Source organism: Falco biarmicus, chromosome 6 (genome assembly GCF_023638135.1).
Source record: "Falco biarmicus isolate bFalBia1 chromosome 6, bFalBia1.pri, whole genome shotgun sequence".
Lineage (NCBI taxonomy): Eukaryota > Metazoa > Chordata > Aves > Falconiformes > Falconidae > Falco > Falco biarmicus.
The window spans coordinates 43,998,823-44,012,407 of NC_079293.1; the positions used below are offsets into that span (position 1 = coordinate 43,998,823).

At 39.6% G+C, this 13,585-nt stretch overlaps 1 protein-coding gene across 9 annotated transcripts in view; it reads left to right on the plus strand.

Annotated features, from left to right (window-relative positions):
• Window positions 1-13,585, plus strand: part of STXBP5 (syntaxin binding protein 5) — a 109,508-nt gene that overhangs the window by 36,343 nt on the left and 59,580 nt on the right. For 8 of the 9 annotated variants that reach the window (XM_056342452.1, XM_056342453.1, XM_056342456.1 and 5 more), the window contains exons 6-7: window positions 9,761-9,895; window positions 10,954-11,017. In XM_056342452.1, coding sequence (XP_056198427.1) covers window positions 9,761-9,895; window positions 10,954-11,017 — 199 coding nt within the window. Of the gene's footprint in view, window positions 1-4,543; window positions 4,665-9,760; window positions 9,896-10,953; window positions 11,018-13,585 lie in introns of all 9 variants that reach the window. The other variant, XM_056342461.1, reaches the window with a different exon arrangement.

Below are 13,585 nucleotides of genomic sequence, written 5' to 3' on the forward strand. Positions count from 1 at the left end.
TTGAAAATTTCTTCAGTGAAGCACAATGTAGTTTCTTTGTCATCTCCATACTGTTTACATGAGGGAGCAACTGGAATATATTGTGCTCTCCCTTGAGGTAGATGCAGAACAAGTGGAGACCTTATAAGTAAAGATTAAGGGGCAGACAAAGATGTTGGACACTTTTGTGTGTAGCTGTGGGAGTTTGTGTGTAGATGTTGTAGCTGTGGGAGTTTGCTACAGGACGCCTGATCAGGAAGAGGAAGTCAATGAGGCCTTCTACAGACAACTGAAGGTGGCCTCACAACCATAGGCCCTGGTTCTCCTGGGGGACGTCAACCACCCTCACATCTGCTGGAAAGACAACATAGCCAGGCACACATAGTCCAGGAGGTTCTGGCAGAGCACAGATGATAACTTTTAGATGAAGATGGTGGAGGAGCCAACGAGGTGCGGTGTGCTGCTGGACCTCATAGCAACAAAGGACTGACTGGGGCTGTGAAGGTTTGGGGCAGCCTTGTCTGCTGTGGCCAGAGATGGTGGAGTTCAGGATCATGCATATAGGAAGCAGGGCCATAAGTAGGACTGCAACCCTGGACTTCAGGAGAGCTAACTTTGGCCTCTTCAAGGACCCACTTGGAGAAATCCCATGGGTTAGGGCTCTGGAAGGTAGCAGGGTCCAAGATAGCTGGCTAACATTCAAACACCTCTTCTCCCAGATCAATATGTGTGCATCCCTGTGAGTAAGAAATCAAACAATGGGCAAGAGGCCTGCATGGATGAGCAAGGAGCTTCTGGCTAAAGTCAAGCAGAAGGAAGTTTCCACGAGATGTGGAAAAAGAGGCAGGCCACTTGTGAGGAATATGGGGATGCGGTCAGAACATGCAGGGATGCGACGAGGGAGGCTTAGGTCTGTTTGGAATTAAATCTAGCAAGGGACGTCAAGGACAACAAGAAGGGCTTCTTGAGGTACATCAGTAGGAAAAGGATGACTAGGGAAAATGCAGGCCTGCTGATGAACTAAGTAGGTGCCTTGTGATGAAGGATGCAGACAGAGCAGGCAGAGTTACTGAGCACCGCCTTTGCTTCAGTTTTCACTGCCAGGGCCAGCCTCAGAAATCCCAGACCCTGGAGGCAAGAGAGGAAGTCTGGAGAAGAAAAGACTTTCCATTGGTCAGGGAAGATCAGCTTAGAGATCACTTAAGCAAACCTGATACCCCAAATCCACGGGGCCCGATGGGATACACTGCAGAGTGCTGAGGGAGCTGGCAGATGTTACTGCTAAGCTCCTCTCCATCATCTTTGAAAGGTCATGGAGGACAGGAGAGGTGCCCGAGGACTGCACAAAAGCCAGTGTCACTCCAGTCTTCACAAAGGGCAAGAAGAAGGACCCAGGAAAATACAGGCCGGTCAGCCTTACCTCCAGCCCTGGAAGGGTGATGGAACAGCTCATCCTGGAGATCCATCTTGAAGCATGTGGAAGAAAAGAAGATTGTCAGTAGTCAACATGGATTCACCAAGGTGAAATCATGCCTGAACAACCTAAAAGCCTACTATGATGCAGTGACTGGCTGGGTAGATGAGGAGAGAGCGGAGGATGTTGTGTGCCTTGACCTCGCAAGGCTTTTGGCACTGTCTGCCATAACATCCTCAGAGGGAAGCCCAGGCAGTGTGGGTTGGATGAGTGGACAGCGAGGTGGGTTGAGAACTGGCCGAACGGCAGAGCTCAGGGGGCTGTGACCAGCGGCGCTGTCAGGCTGGAGGCCTGTGGCCAGCGGTGTGCCCCAGGGGTCAGTGCTGGGTCCAGTCCTGTCCAGCTTATCCACCAGTGCCCTGGGTGCAGGGACAGAGCGCACCCTCCGCAAGGCTGCTGGTGGGACAGACCTGGCAGGAGCGGCTGATACAGCAGAGGCTGCGCGGCCCTTCAGCGAGACCTGGGCAGGCTGGAGAGCTGGGCAGAGAGGAGCCTAATGCAGTTCAACAAGGGCGAGTGTGGGGTCCTGCAGCTGGGGAGGAACAGCCCCCTGCACCAGTACAGGCTGGGGCTGACCTGCTGGAAGGCAGCTCTGTGCAGAAGGACCTGGGAGCCCTGGTGGACAGCAAGTTGCCCACGAGCCAGCACTGTGCCCTGGTGGCCAAGGCCAGTGGGATCCTGGGGGGCGTGAGGAGGAGCATGGCCAGCAGGCCGAGGGAGGTGATCCTCCCCCTCTGCTCTGCCCTGGTGAGGCCCCATCTGGAGTGCTGTGTCCCCTGCTGGGCTGCCCAGTTCAAGAGAGACAGGGAGCTACTGGAGAGGGTCCAGCAGAGGGTCCAGAGGCGGTGAGGGGGCTGGAGCATCTCCCTGGTGAGGAAAGGCTGAGAGAGCTGGGCCTGTTCAGCCTGGAGAAGAGAAGGCTGAGAGGGATCTTATCAATGTGTACAGATCTCTGAAGGGTGGATGTCAAGAGGATGGGGCCAGGCTCTTCAGTAGAGCCTAGCAACAGGACAAGGGGCAACAGGCACAAACTGCAACACATGAAGTTCCATCTGAATATGAGGGAAAACTTCTTTGAGGGCAAGAGATCACTGGCACAGGCTGCCCAGAGAGGCTGTGGAGTCTCCTTCTCAGGAGACATTCCAGACCTGCCTGAACACAATCCTGTGCAACCTGCTGTAGGAGAACCTGCTTTAGCAGGGGGGTTGGCGTAGGTTATCTCCAGAGGTCCCTTAAAGACTTCGCCATTCTGTGATACCTGTATAAATATCCTACACATAGTAAAACTGTTGTGTTCACATGTAATGCAAGCCTTATGTCAGACTTGGTTTGACTTAGTAGTATTAGGCTAGAGTAACTTTGAAATAAGCATAGTTAACACCTCGTTAGAGTAAATATTTGAAAGCATGTTGAGAGAGGTACTCAGTGTGGCATTAGTTTTCTTGCCATGCAGGAAGTATTAAACTTTGTGCTGATCTAAGATGTGAAAAGTCATATAGACATCACTGATGAGCCAGGGACTTCCACAGAACCCATTTGAGAGGGTGAAGTGACAAACTTGACTTAAAATAAAAGGTGTTGTGGGATGACAAATTTGAATCTCCTTTGCAAACCAAACCCCAAACCAATCAGCTTTACGTGTATGAAAAATTGTTTAATTACCTTTTGTGTGATATTTTGCATCCTTCTGGAGCTGAGATTCCCTGTTTTAACGCCAAAAAAATAGTTTACTTGCTTTGTGACTTAGCATAAAGACAAGAACCAGAATCATAGCATAAAAATAGAACTGAGTGTTTAGCGAGTGCTTTGCATATTGATCAATGAATGCATTGATAAGTTTAATTTTTAATATGTCAACTTTTGTGCTGTGGGTTTTAAATGGTTTTTCTCAGCATGAAACTGCAAAATTCAGAGTTACAAAACTATTCTTTAAGTATCTCTCGTTTTGTATGGTGCTGTAAACAGCAACTTTAGCATTATGTTCAAAACACACTCTGCCTACAGTGAGTGAAAAATCCCATTTGTATTTACTACTTATTAATAAAAAGGCTTTGAAATCTTATGACACATACCTTACCTGGTTAGATATTTTAACTTTGTACCCAGCCTGTGTATTAGCAGATATTACTTGTGGGAGGATTTTTCCTTCCACCTCACTGAATGTATAAACTGACCAATTCTGCCACTTTGTGGATAGCAGAAGGACATGCAGCTTTTCCTGTCTGAGAGAGCAGGTGATGATAGACGTTGTTTGTGGGGGTTTTTTCTTCCCCTTTCTTTGTATCAATATCACTCTTTCACTTCCATTCTGAGGGCTCTTTTTTCTCTCCTGTGCCCTGTGTGTTTTGGGATAGGATTGTAGTGTAACAGGAGGATTACAGATATGCATCCAAACAACAGGTCTGAGAAGTTAAGTATTTGGAGTCTTTGCAGAGTCAATGATTTACCAAATACAAGCTAATATAAGACACAACCAAGTTTTTCACACATAAGTATGTTTTTTACACTTTTTAAACCAGCTTTCTTCAGAGTGAAAGGAAGTGTTCACTGGGTCTGCTTGCCTTTGTGGTGTCATATAAAGCCTTCTCTTCACCTGGTGGGCTTAGAAGTGTTACTCAATGGTGATCCACTAAATGATGTAATCAGGAGTTTTATCTTGTTTCAAGAAGTTAGCAGGAGAAAGTGAACTTCTTGACTGTCTGGATTTGCTGCAAATATTAATGTTTCTTTCATACAAGATCAGATTACTTTGGAAAACATTTTCTTGAAGCTGCGTATGCAGACAGCCCCACTTGTCAGTGTGGTTGATGGAACTGCAGTTGCATCAGTTGCCTTCTGCTGCCTTCGGCATTGAGGCAGAACCTAAGTGCTGAGTCCTATTACTCTGAGATTTCAGGTTTCAAAGAAACGGGTATTTTTTTTTTAAACTGTCTCTGTTGTCCTGTTAGCTGTTTGCCTTGCACACTGATTTTTACAGTGGTGTGAGTGGAACTGCCGTGTTCCTGGGCAGAGTTCATCTTCTGGTCTTTAAGCCCTGCTTGTCTGATTTTTCTCCACCAGTGATGGGCATAATTCTTCTGTCTCCCACAGGAAAGCTACATCTCTGACGTGGCTGTTTTTTTAAGTTGTAGTGTGTGACTTCCCCGATGAGTTGTTCAGCCTGAACTGTATGAGTTGGAGCAAGCTATCCAAGTGTCTTCTGATGCCAAAGGTCTGGTTACTTTGAGTCATGTCATACGCCTATGGGAGCTCATAACAATGTAGTGCAGGGAATTTTCAGTGGTAAGAGATTCTGAAGTCTTTAGGGTATTTGATGTGAATTCCTTCAATACCAAAAAATTTTTTTAGTTTCCAGATCTGTTGACTCGAAAGGCATATGTGTATTGGTCTTTTGTCAGCATTACAAGCAGTGAAGCAGCCCTTTTCTGTTTGTGCATAAGTAAAAATGTGGAAACCCCTTCCAAGTGAAGTACAACTGAAGCTTGAAAAGCCATCTTAAAAAAAAAAAAAAGGTGAAATGTGACTCCATAAAGGAAAACATGTAAGTCATGAAATATATTAGGGATACTATATCATAAAAACAGGAATACGTACAGCAACCTAAAAACATCTAAAATGGAATCTTTTTCTGGAAAATAATCTAAATGGCCCCAGTATTGATCACATCAGTAGTGGCAATTCTATTTCTGTTCTTGGCTCTTGCTTCCCCATTACTCCATCTTGACACCACTAGTGTATACTAGATACGTAACGTAGGTACTTCTCATCTGCTTTTAGAGACAGCCCTGGAAGTGACCATATTTGGAGAAGCATCATTTGGAGTGCTGTTATGGGGTATAAATAGAATTTAAGTATCTGGTCCGGTTTCTATGATATACTGTGTTTATCCACATGGTCTTTTGGGGGGACAATTCTGGGATATATTGAAGAGGAATTCTTCCTCTTTATGTCCCTTCTGCCCATTCAGGCCTTTTTTGTACAGGTAGGTATTAAGCTTATTGCAGTTACTAGATCTGGAAATGGATTCCTTGTGACTGTGGCAAAATCACAGCCACTGCTAGCTTCCATCAGTATGTCATTCTGACACTGGCTATTGACTTTTTATGCTCATTGAAGATTTGATAAGAGACCGTGGACATGGACTTTTCAGCTTCTGAATTTTACATAACGGCTATCTCATGTATGAAAGGCTGGAGATAGAGGTATGCAGAACACAACTTTGGTAGTTTCACACTTTTTAGAAAACTTTTATTTTGCGTATACAATAATGATCTGAGCAGCTAGCGTAAGTACAGTAAGTGCAGATCTATAATGATAACCTGAAGTTCTAGAAATAGTTTTAGTGACTTGAAAATAAAACCAATTATCAGTGTTTGTCATTCATCAGTATTTGTCACTGTACTTTAAAAGCAGTGGAAAATTCTTAAGAACTTAAAATACTTCATAATGTAGTAGACAAAGGAAATGTAAATATTAATTTAGAAGGATTTCTGTTACAATAATATGCTCAGGATAGCAGCCTGTAATTTTTACTTAAAAGTGTAATGCTTTGACTTAAGTATTTAATAAATTATATTCTTTAATATTTTTGTAATTAAATTCCTCTAGGGAGTACTATCGCTTGCTATGATAACTATTTTGATACACATTGTGAAACAACCACAATTAAAGTTTTTCTTAACTAAGTTAGAGAAGTCACATGGTCTTCAGTTAAAGGAAATCCTTTCAGTAAGTTCACAAACAGCCTCTTCAAGACTTTCCTGTTGCTGCCAATACTCTCCCATAAGCAACAGCACAAATTATATTTTAAGTAAAGTTAAAACAAGAATTTTGTGAGGTTTTCTTTTATCAATGTTTTCCACTGCAAGTGTACCACTGGGTTTTCTGTGGCTTTTAAAATAATTTCAATAAAATAATTAAAAAAATAATTTGGTTTTCTTGAACTGTTGGTTCAGGTCTTCCAAATTCATTTAACAGGAAACTGAAATTTCTTGTGGCTTTGTTTTTTCGAAGGGTGCAACAGGGAAAAGAGTGGCTTTGCAGATAGGTATACAGTGAAGAGGAAGATTTTGTGCTTAAGGAAAAGTACAGCTACAGTAGAGTACTGTACCTGACTGTTTTGGGGTTGCATAATAGTACTTAATTTTAGCAGTAATCTTAGCATATATCAGAATCACACTGTAGATTTCGGATTAAAAGAATATATCTCTTTAAAGCATTGCTTTTATCTATAAAGGGATTTTTCTTTGAACAGGTATGCAAAAGTGAAATATTTGGAATAAAGTACTGTGCACAATACTTGCATTATGCCAACAGTACAATCTGCTTCACAAAACGTACTATATTTATTGAGATAGCTGAAATTTCCTTGGAGGTAATGTGAGGAATCTCTTATGCCATGAAAGAGGTGCCTGCAGAAGTCTGCTTTCTGTGATCCTGGCTCAGTCAGTCTCAGGTTGTCTCTTTAGATGCACAAAAGTGCTCTATCTTTCACAGATGCTTCTGGTTTTGACCAGAATGGCTTAATACAGGAGAGGAGGAGTATGGTACTCTGCTTTCTACTGATACACTGTTTTCAGGCAGTTTGAATTCAAGACAGACTCACAAAACAACCTTTTACTTGTGTTGAATGTATCTGTAGTCTTTTCAATCTGTTCCCAACAACTGATTGAGTTTTCCACATTTATATATGTATCCATCTGTGGGCAGGGAGAGACGGGGGAAGAATGCTGGAGTAGTAGAAATGGCCAGAGCATTATATGTAGTCTTCCACTTCTGCTGAACTTAAAACGTTATGGGTAGAGTATATTATTCTAATATTGTGGTTGCAAAACAATAAGTTTTTGAATGAAAAATCTGCATGTTTCAGAAAAAAAAATAATAAATGCTGTCCTTGGTCAAGTATCAAATAAGCAAGACCTTGACCTTCTGTTTCCATCCTCTGAAACAACTCTGAATCCCTTTAATCCTCAGTCCAATTTTCGATGGAGCAAGTGAGGCCACTGAACATGGCCTGTATATTTACTTGTTAGTTTGTCATCACTGGTCCTTCAAATGGTCATAGCTTCACTGGATTTTAGTTTTTAAGAGGTTCTTTAAATCTGTTATATATAACAATGTTGTTTAAAATCTACATAGTTTAAGACAAAGCCTTAATTGCTGAAGAGAGAGAAGCTCAGTACGTGGACTCTTAACATTGGAAATGTTGTTCTGTAAATTGCTAAAATTTAGTTATTTGAAATTAATCACTTTAGACAAATGTTACTGAACTTCTGAAAGTTGGAGGACATAATTTTCCTATTAAGAAAATAAATAGCAAATGAAATTATATTTGTAAATGGAGTAATATTTACCACATTCAAGGTGAAATTGGATTTCTTCCATTATAACAGGTTTAGCACTACAAATTCCTTTTGGATTTAACTAGTTATCAGTTCTGTGAAACAAGCTCTAAGAAATATTTTTTAGGCTATAAAAATCATACAAGATTTTTCTGATTGTAGAAGACTGGTAAAAGCATGCTTTGAAGGATAGAGTTAAGAACCCTGTTTTATATGTGCCTATATTTAACAATTTTGAAGTCTCTTCAACCTCCTGCATTTGAGTTTGTAAATATTTTGTGAAGTTACTTGTTCAACTCTACTTTTTACTTAGTGTGGAAACATTACAGTGCTTGCAAACTCTTGGCAAAATTCATCTCGCTTGCATGGAGAAGGCAGTAAATTGGGTATGGCTCCATATTCAAGAAGAGTGTCAAGAGTACTGAGGAGTTGGATGCTTTAAGTTTTGCCCTTTTGCCATACCAATCGAAGTTGCAGCCCCCACTTACATTTGCCCACCTTTAAATGATATGAAGTAATTTGTTTTTGTAACACAAGTGTTGAGCAACTGTAATTGGCAATATTAACTAACAGATCAAGACAGATAGGCCCATGATCCTACTCCTGAATATTATTTCTGGCTGCTAGGCCATGTTTTTAGATCCAACTGATGTGGCTGCCAGCTGCTTCTGGCACGTGGAGTGCTGGCACAAAAAGAAGCTGTGGTGTTGCCAAGTGCTGAAGGCTTATGTTTTTATGCTGCATCACTTTCCTCTTCCCCATGACCTGTTGTAGTATGGGAGCTCTGCCACTGGGCAGTAAGATTTTGGGGCCTGTCTATGAAGTGCATGTTCAGATGTATGTGGCTTAGCAGCCAATAAAGTATTTATTTCAAGGACACTGGGGAAACTAAAGTCTTTAACCTGTGGTGTTTGCAGATTACTGTGCTAAGTAAAAATACTCAGTGAACTGGAAGAAGTTGTAACTTACACATTTTAAAACTTGTATATAGTCTCTTTTCTGTGAAAGATCAATGAAAATGTTAGTGCAGCCTTTTGGTTTAAGTATTCAAGCATAAGAAATCAAGGAAGTTTGAAAATGGATGAAGAGTTGCTTGAGTGATCTGTATTCCCTAACTAGAAAGAAATGAATGATATCAAAAGTAAATGGGTACACTTTTGATCCAGGTAGTATTACTATGGAAGCTTTAACTTTTGAAACCTGTAATACAATTTAACATCTTTTCAGCCAGTAGCAATCTTTTTCATTGCTGCTATTAACCTTTGCTTTTATGCTGAAGTTAAGTGTGCTTATACAGCATCTAATGCAAAGGATCTAAAGCTGTTCTTTGCATAAAAATAATTAACAGGCTGGTGAACTGATGCATGGATTTAGCAAGAAGGGAGTCCAACTGGGAGAAAACAAGAACAAAAAAAATCTGTAAAGCTAAGGATTAGAGCTGACAGAACAAATTTCCATTGAGTAATTATTTTACCTTATCACTGAAACACTTCTGAAAGCCCAAGTTTGATAGTCCAAGTAGTTTGGCAGTTACTTTCAATTTTGGACCTTGACAGGTTAAAATGGTTTAGGGTTTACAGTTTCCACAAGGTTTGTAGACCAATTTCAAGTTATGATTTCTGTTGTATAGGGAAATCAGATACTTCCGAAGCTGCAGTTCCTATGGACACTATTTCTTTATCAGTTTTGAAGAAATAGTAAGCAATAAGCAGGACCCAAGAGGACAGCAATAACAAAGTTTTCAGTTATTAATATTTGCGCTGGAGTTAAGGTCAAGGAAGAGTTCTCTGCTGGTACTGTTACTAGCTTTTGGGTTTTGTTGGCTTTGTTATCTTTTTCTACCTGTAACTGGTCTTATTTCTTCTTGTTTGCCTATTACCTTTCTTCCACCTTTTGGCAACGTAGACCGTGAAGCATAGGATATCTAAAAGACTTTAATACCTTTTCTGGTGGCTTTCTCTTTCAGGATTACATTTTGTCATCTGCCTTTCCAAAGTAAATGGCTATATGTGGGCACTGAAAGAGGAAACATTCACATTGTCAATGTGGAATCATTTACTCTCTCGGGCTATGTCATCATGTGGAATAAAGCCATTGAACTGTGAGTTTAATCAAGTATTGTCTGTTGCGGGGAGGGAGCAGAAGTATCCCAGATGTTATTAACATCAGTTGTAGAAAAGTCATTGTTACCTAGAGTGGCCTCCATATTAGTCTCCCTACACGAAACACACACTATCAATGTACAGAAATAGTCATGTAAAAATTTTTTATTTTCATAAATGTGAAATGTTAATGTATTATGTTTCTGCCTGTAACACTATTTTATCATAGTGCCTGCAATAGACATAAAAATAATTATCTGTGGTGATAAAGAACTAGAAAAATATGTGGTTGGTATTTGGGCAGGCATGTCACTTCTGCAGTTTTGGGGTTAAAGCCCAAAGTACAAAGATACGCATGCTGAGTATAAAATCACTGGCTGAAAGTGTGGATTTAAATAAGCTTATTTCAAGAGCAAAGTCTATTTTACAGCTATTGTCATTGCTTCTCCTTTATAAATAATAAATTTGTGCATGCAAATACAGTGTTTTGTTGCTGAAAACATATACTTGTGTGCTGCTGTTCCTGTGCTGTTATTTTGTTTCCAGAATAATTTCTCTATCTTGAAAAGGTCCGTGAAGTCCATCACTTGCCAAAGGCTGTTTCAACAAACACAATTATCATTAGTCCATCTGCTTCAGTAGCAGGAAGTCAACATAAAGTCTTAACTCTGTGGTGTTTTAACAATGCCCAGCTTGGGCAGTTTATGCAAAAAGGCAAGACCTGTTTTCCAGCATAAAAATAAATGCTTTATCCAACTATGTCAATTCTGTAACAAAAACCAGTAAGACAGTGATTGTAAAAGTAATGGCAATTTTTTCTGTGTTGTGAATAGGCAGTAAAAAAGTCTGTCATTCCTATAAAAAGACAGGAACTAGGTGCCTAGAAATAAACAGAAATTTATGGGATTGAAGATAAAAGTGATTCCATGCTGAAATGTCAATAGATTGCTTACATTGGAGTGTATAGCTGCAGAATCTGTATTACTTGCAATCGTTTTGTGATGCAGTTTGGGGCAGGAGAGTTTTTTTTAATTAAATGGAAATATTTCTTGTTTAGGTCGTCCAAATCTCACCCAGGACCTATTGTCCACATTAGTGACAATCCAATGGATGAAGGAAAGGTACGATATGTTTAAAGACTATTCAAAAACTTTCAAGCAGGACTTCTTTTTTTGAAGTATTACTACCACTGCTTTTTAAGGAAGGATTAAGCAGAGATGAGTACAGTGTTGAAAACAAAAGAAGGCTAAATCAAAGTTGTAGGCTCTGAAAATAACATGAAGCAGGGTGCAGACATGACTGTAGGACACAGTACCAGCATAATTGAATGTATCTTGTAATCGGAAACAGTTGAAAACACAGTTGAAAGTGTTTAATTGTAAAAAATCTTGGAAAAAAAAGCAAAGAACTTTATGGTAGTAAAAAAATGAAGATGTTACCAAAAATGTCATAACCTGAGTGCAGAAATAGTGGGATGGAAATTAAAGAAACTTTAATGCTCTTGAGTGTTGCTGTTTCCTAATTTCAAAATGCTTATTTATATGGGATACGATGTACTTGGTCTAGCAGTTTATGGAGTTTGAGGTTTGACATAACTCCCATTTAGCAAACAGCATCTATTGATTATAAATTGCTTAAAACTTAACTGGCCTGTAGTACAACTAGATACTTCAGAAAAATAAACTAAAACATGTAGGACAGAGCTATGTATTAGACTTGTCTCTTTCTTCTTTTGAGTTAGTATTAACGTAATAATCTTTTTATCTTGACAAAAAGTTTTACTGTCTTGCGAGGGCTTCATCAATGTGTAACTTTTTATGTCCTGAGATATAGCAGCCACAAAGAAGAACTTGGGTTATAAAGTCAATGGTCTTGAGTTCCTCCTGTATTACTAAAGGAAATCTACAGGTATTACCCTTTGCTTTGGGACATTTGGTTATGAGGCTTATGCAAAACCAACATAGAACCCATAACTTTAGTTCACAGTGAAGACTTCAAAAATTAAAAGAGAAAGCAAGGAGTTAAAGGCAACATACTAACATTTTAGGTGACAGTAATTACTGTAGTAGAAAATCATACATTCCCCACTAAAGTCATGATTGTAAGACACTGCTTCAGGTAACAGACCTCTTCTACAAGTCTTGCGATGGGATCACGTAACTCACCCACTCTATGAAGGATCTTCAGCCTCTTTGTGTGTTCCATATAGCTGTTTAGCAAATTTTAGCGATCTACTGTTGTTCAGATCCCCTGGTCCACACTGAAGAGTAAACAGGAAGGGTTTTCTTTAATTTTTACAATAGGAGTAAAGCAAAATATGAAAGGATTTGAAAACAGTAGTGTTACCTGTGTCTTTAACAAAAGTTTGTGGACCCCTGATAAAAGTATCATTACAATTTAGCCGGAGACACCTTGATGCCACTTTAAACACATTTTCATTAATGACTCCACTTTAGATTAATCAGGTATAAGTGATTGAAAAGATTGATGACTTAAATTCTGAATTATTTTTGTCAGTGTAATGTCTCAAAAATATCCTAGAGTTTTGAAGTCCCATTTGTGAAGAATCTTCAAGAAGGAGGAAAATAATTTTCCTTACTGCTGTACCATATATGCAGGAAAAAAAATATTTTATTTAGTTGCCTTTCATTTGACATGTTAGTGGTGGATAAAACTGAAGAGAGAGGGAATGATACTCTTGTCTCAGCAGTAGTTTGAATGTTTTAATAGCATGCTGGTTAAAAGCTTGTATCCTAGACACCTGAGGTTTCAGTCCAACAAGAAGAATTTAATGAGTAGAGTTTTTTTCATTGGGGTGAAGCTTACTGCAGTAAGTGCATAATGAATGGATTTCTCTGCAGGATTAGGTTTGAATCACATTCCAGAGTCATGGACTCTAGGATATGAACACAATGAAGCTATGGTAACTTAAGAAAAGACAAACTACTTATTCTGGTGTATTCCACTCCCACCCCACATCTAATTATTGCTAAATAAAGTTTAGGAATTACTTGTTTTATCAACCAGGCTATCAATCTGATGTTTTAGAATCTGACCTTGCACTCATCTTCTATCCCATAAGAAAAATATTGCTGAAAAACCTGTACAGTTGCAAGAACCTCCTGTGTACTCACTTTTAAAATCTGTTCATGCTATTAGCCTTCTAATCACTGTGATTTTTCTAATGTTTAAAGTTAAAACAAAAATTACAAAAGAATAAGCAAGATCACGTAAAATAGTATATATGACACTGTAGTGAGGGAAAAAATCTAATACTTTTACTAGATCAAATGTGTCTTAACATTTTTAGCGTATTCTAGTGCTATATAGCACTGTAATAGATCAAACATTTTATCTGTAAGGTGGAAAGAGATCCTGTTTTATTTTTCATACTGGAAATAACACTACACTGTAAATCTTAAAATGCTGAAAAGACTGTCCAGACAAAACCTCTAGGTGCCTTGATTTAGATCTCTATCCTTGACTACAATGGCATGTATGTGAAGGCAGTGTTTTCTTATATGTGATACAAAGGCATTCCTCAGGGCACTTCTGTTTGCTCACAGGAAATAGGCTGCTTCAACAGCCGGTAAATCCCAGCAGCCAACCACTTGGCGGTTTTGTATGTCCATGCTGGGAAAAAGAAATGAGAGTGAAGGCGTGCTACGAAATGCTAGGAGCTGCATCTG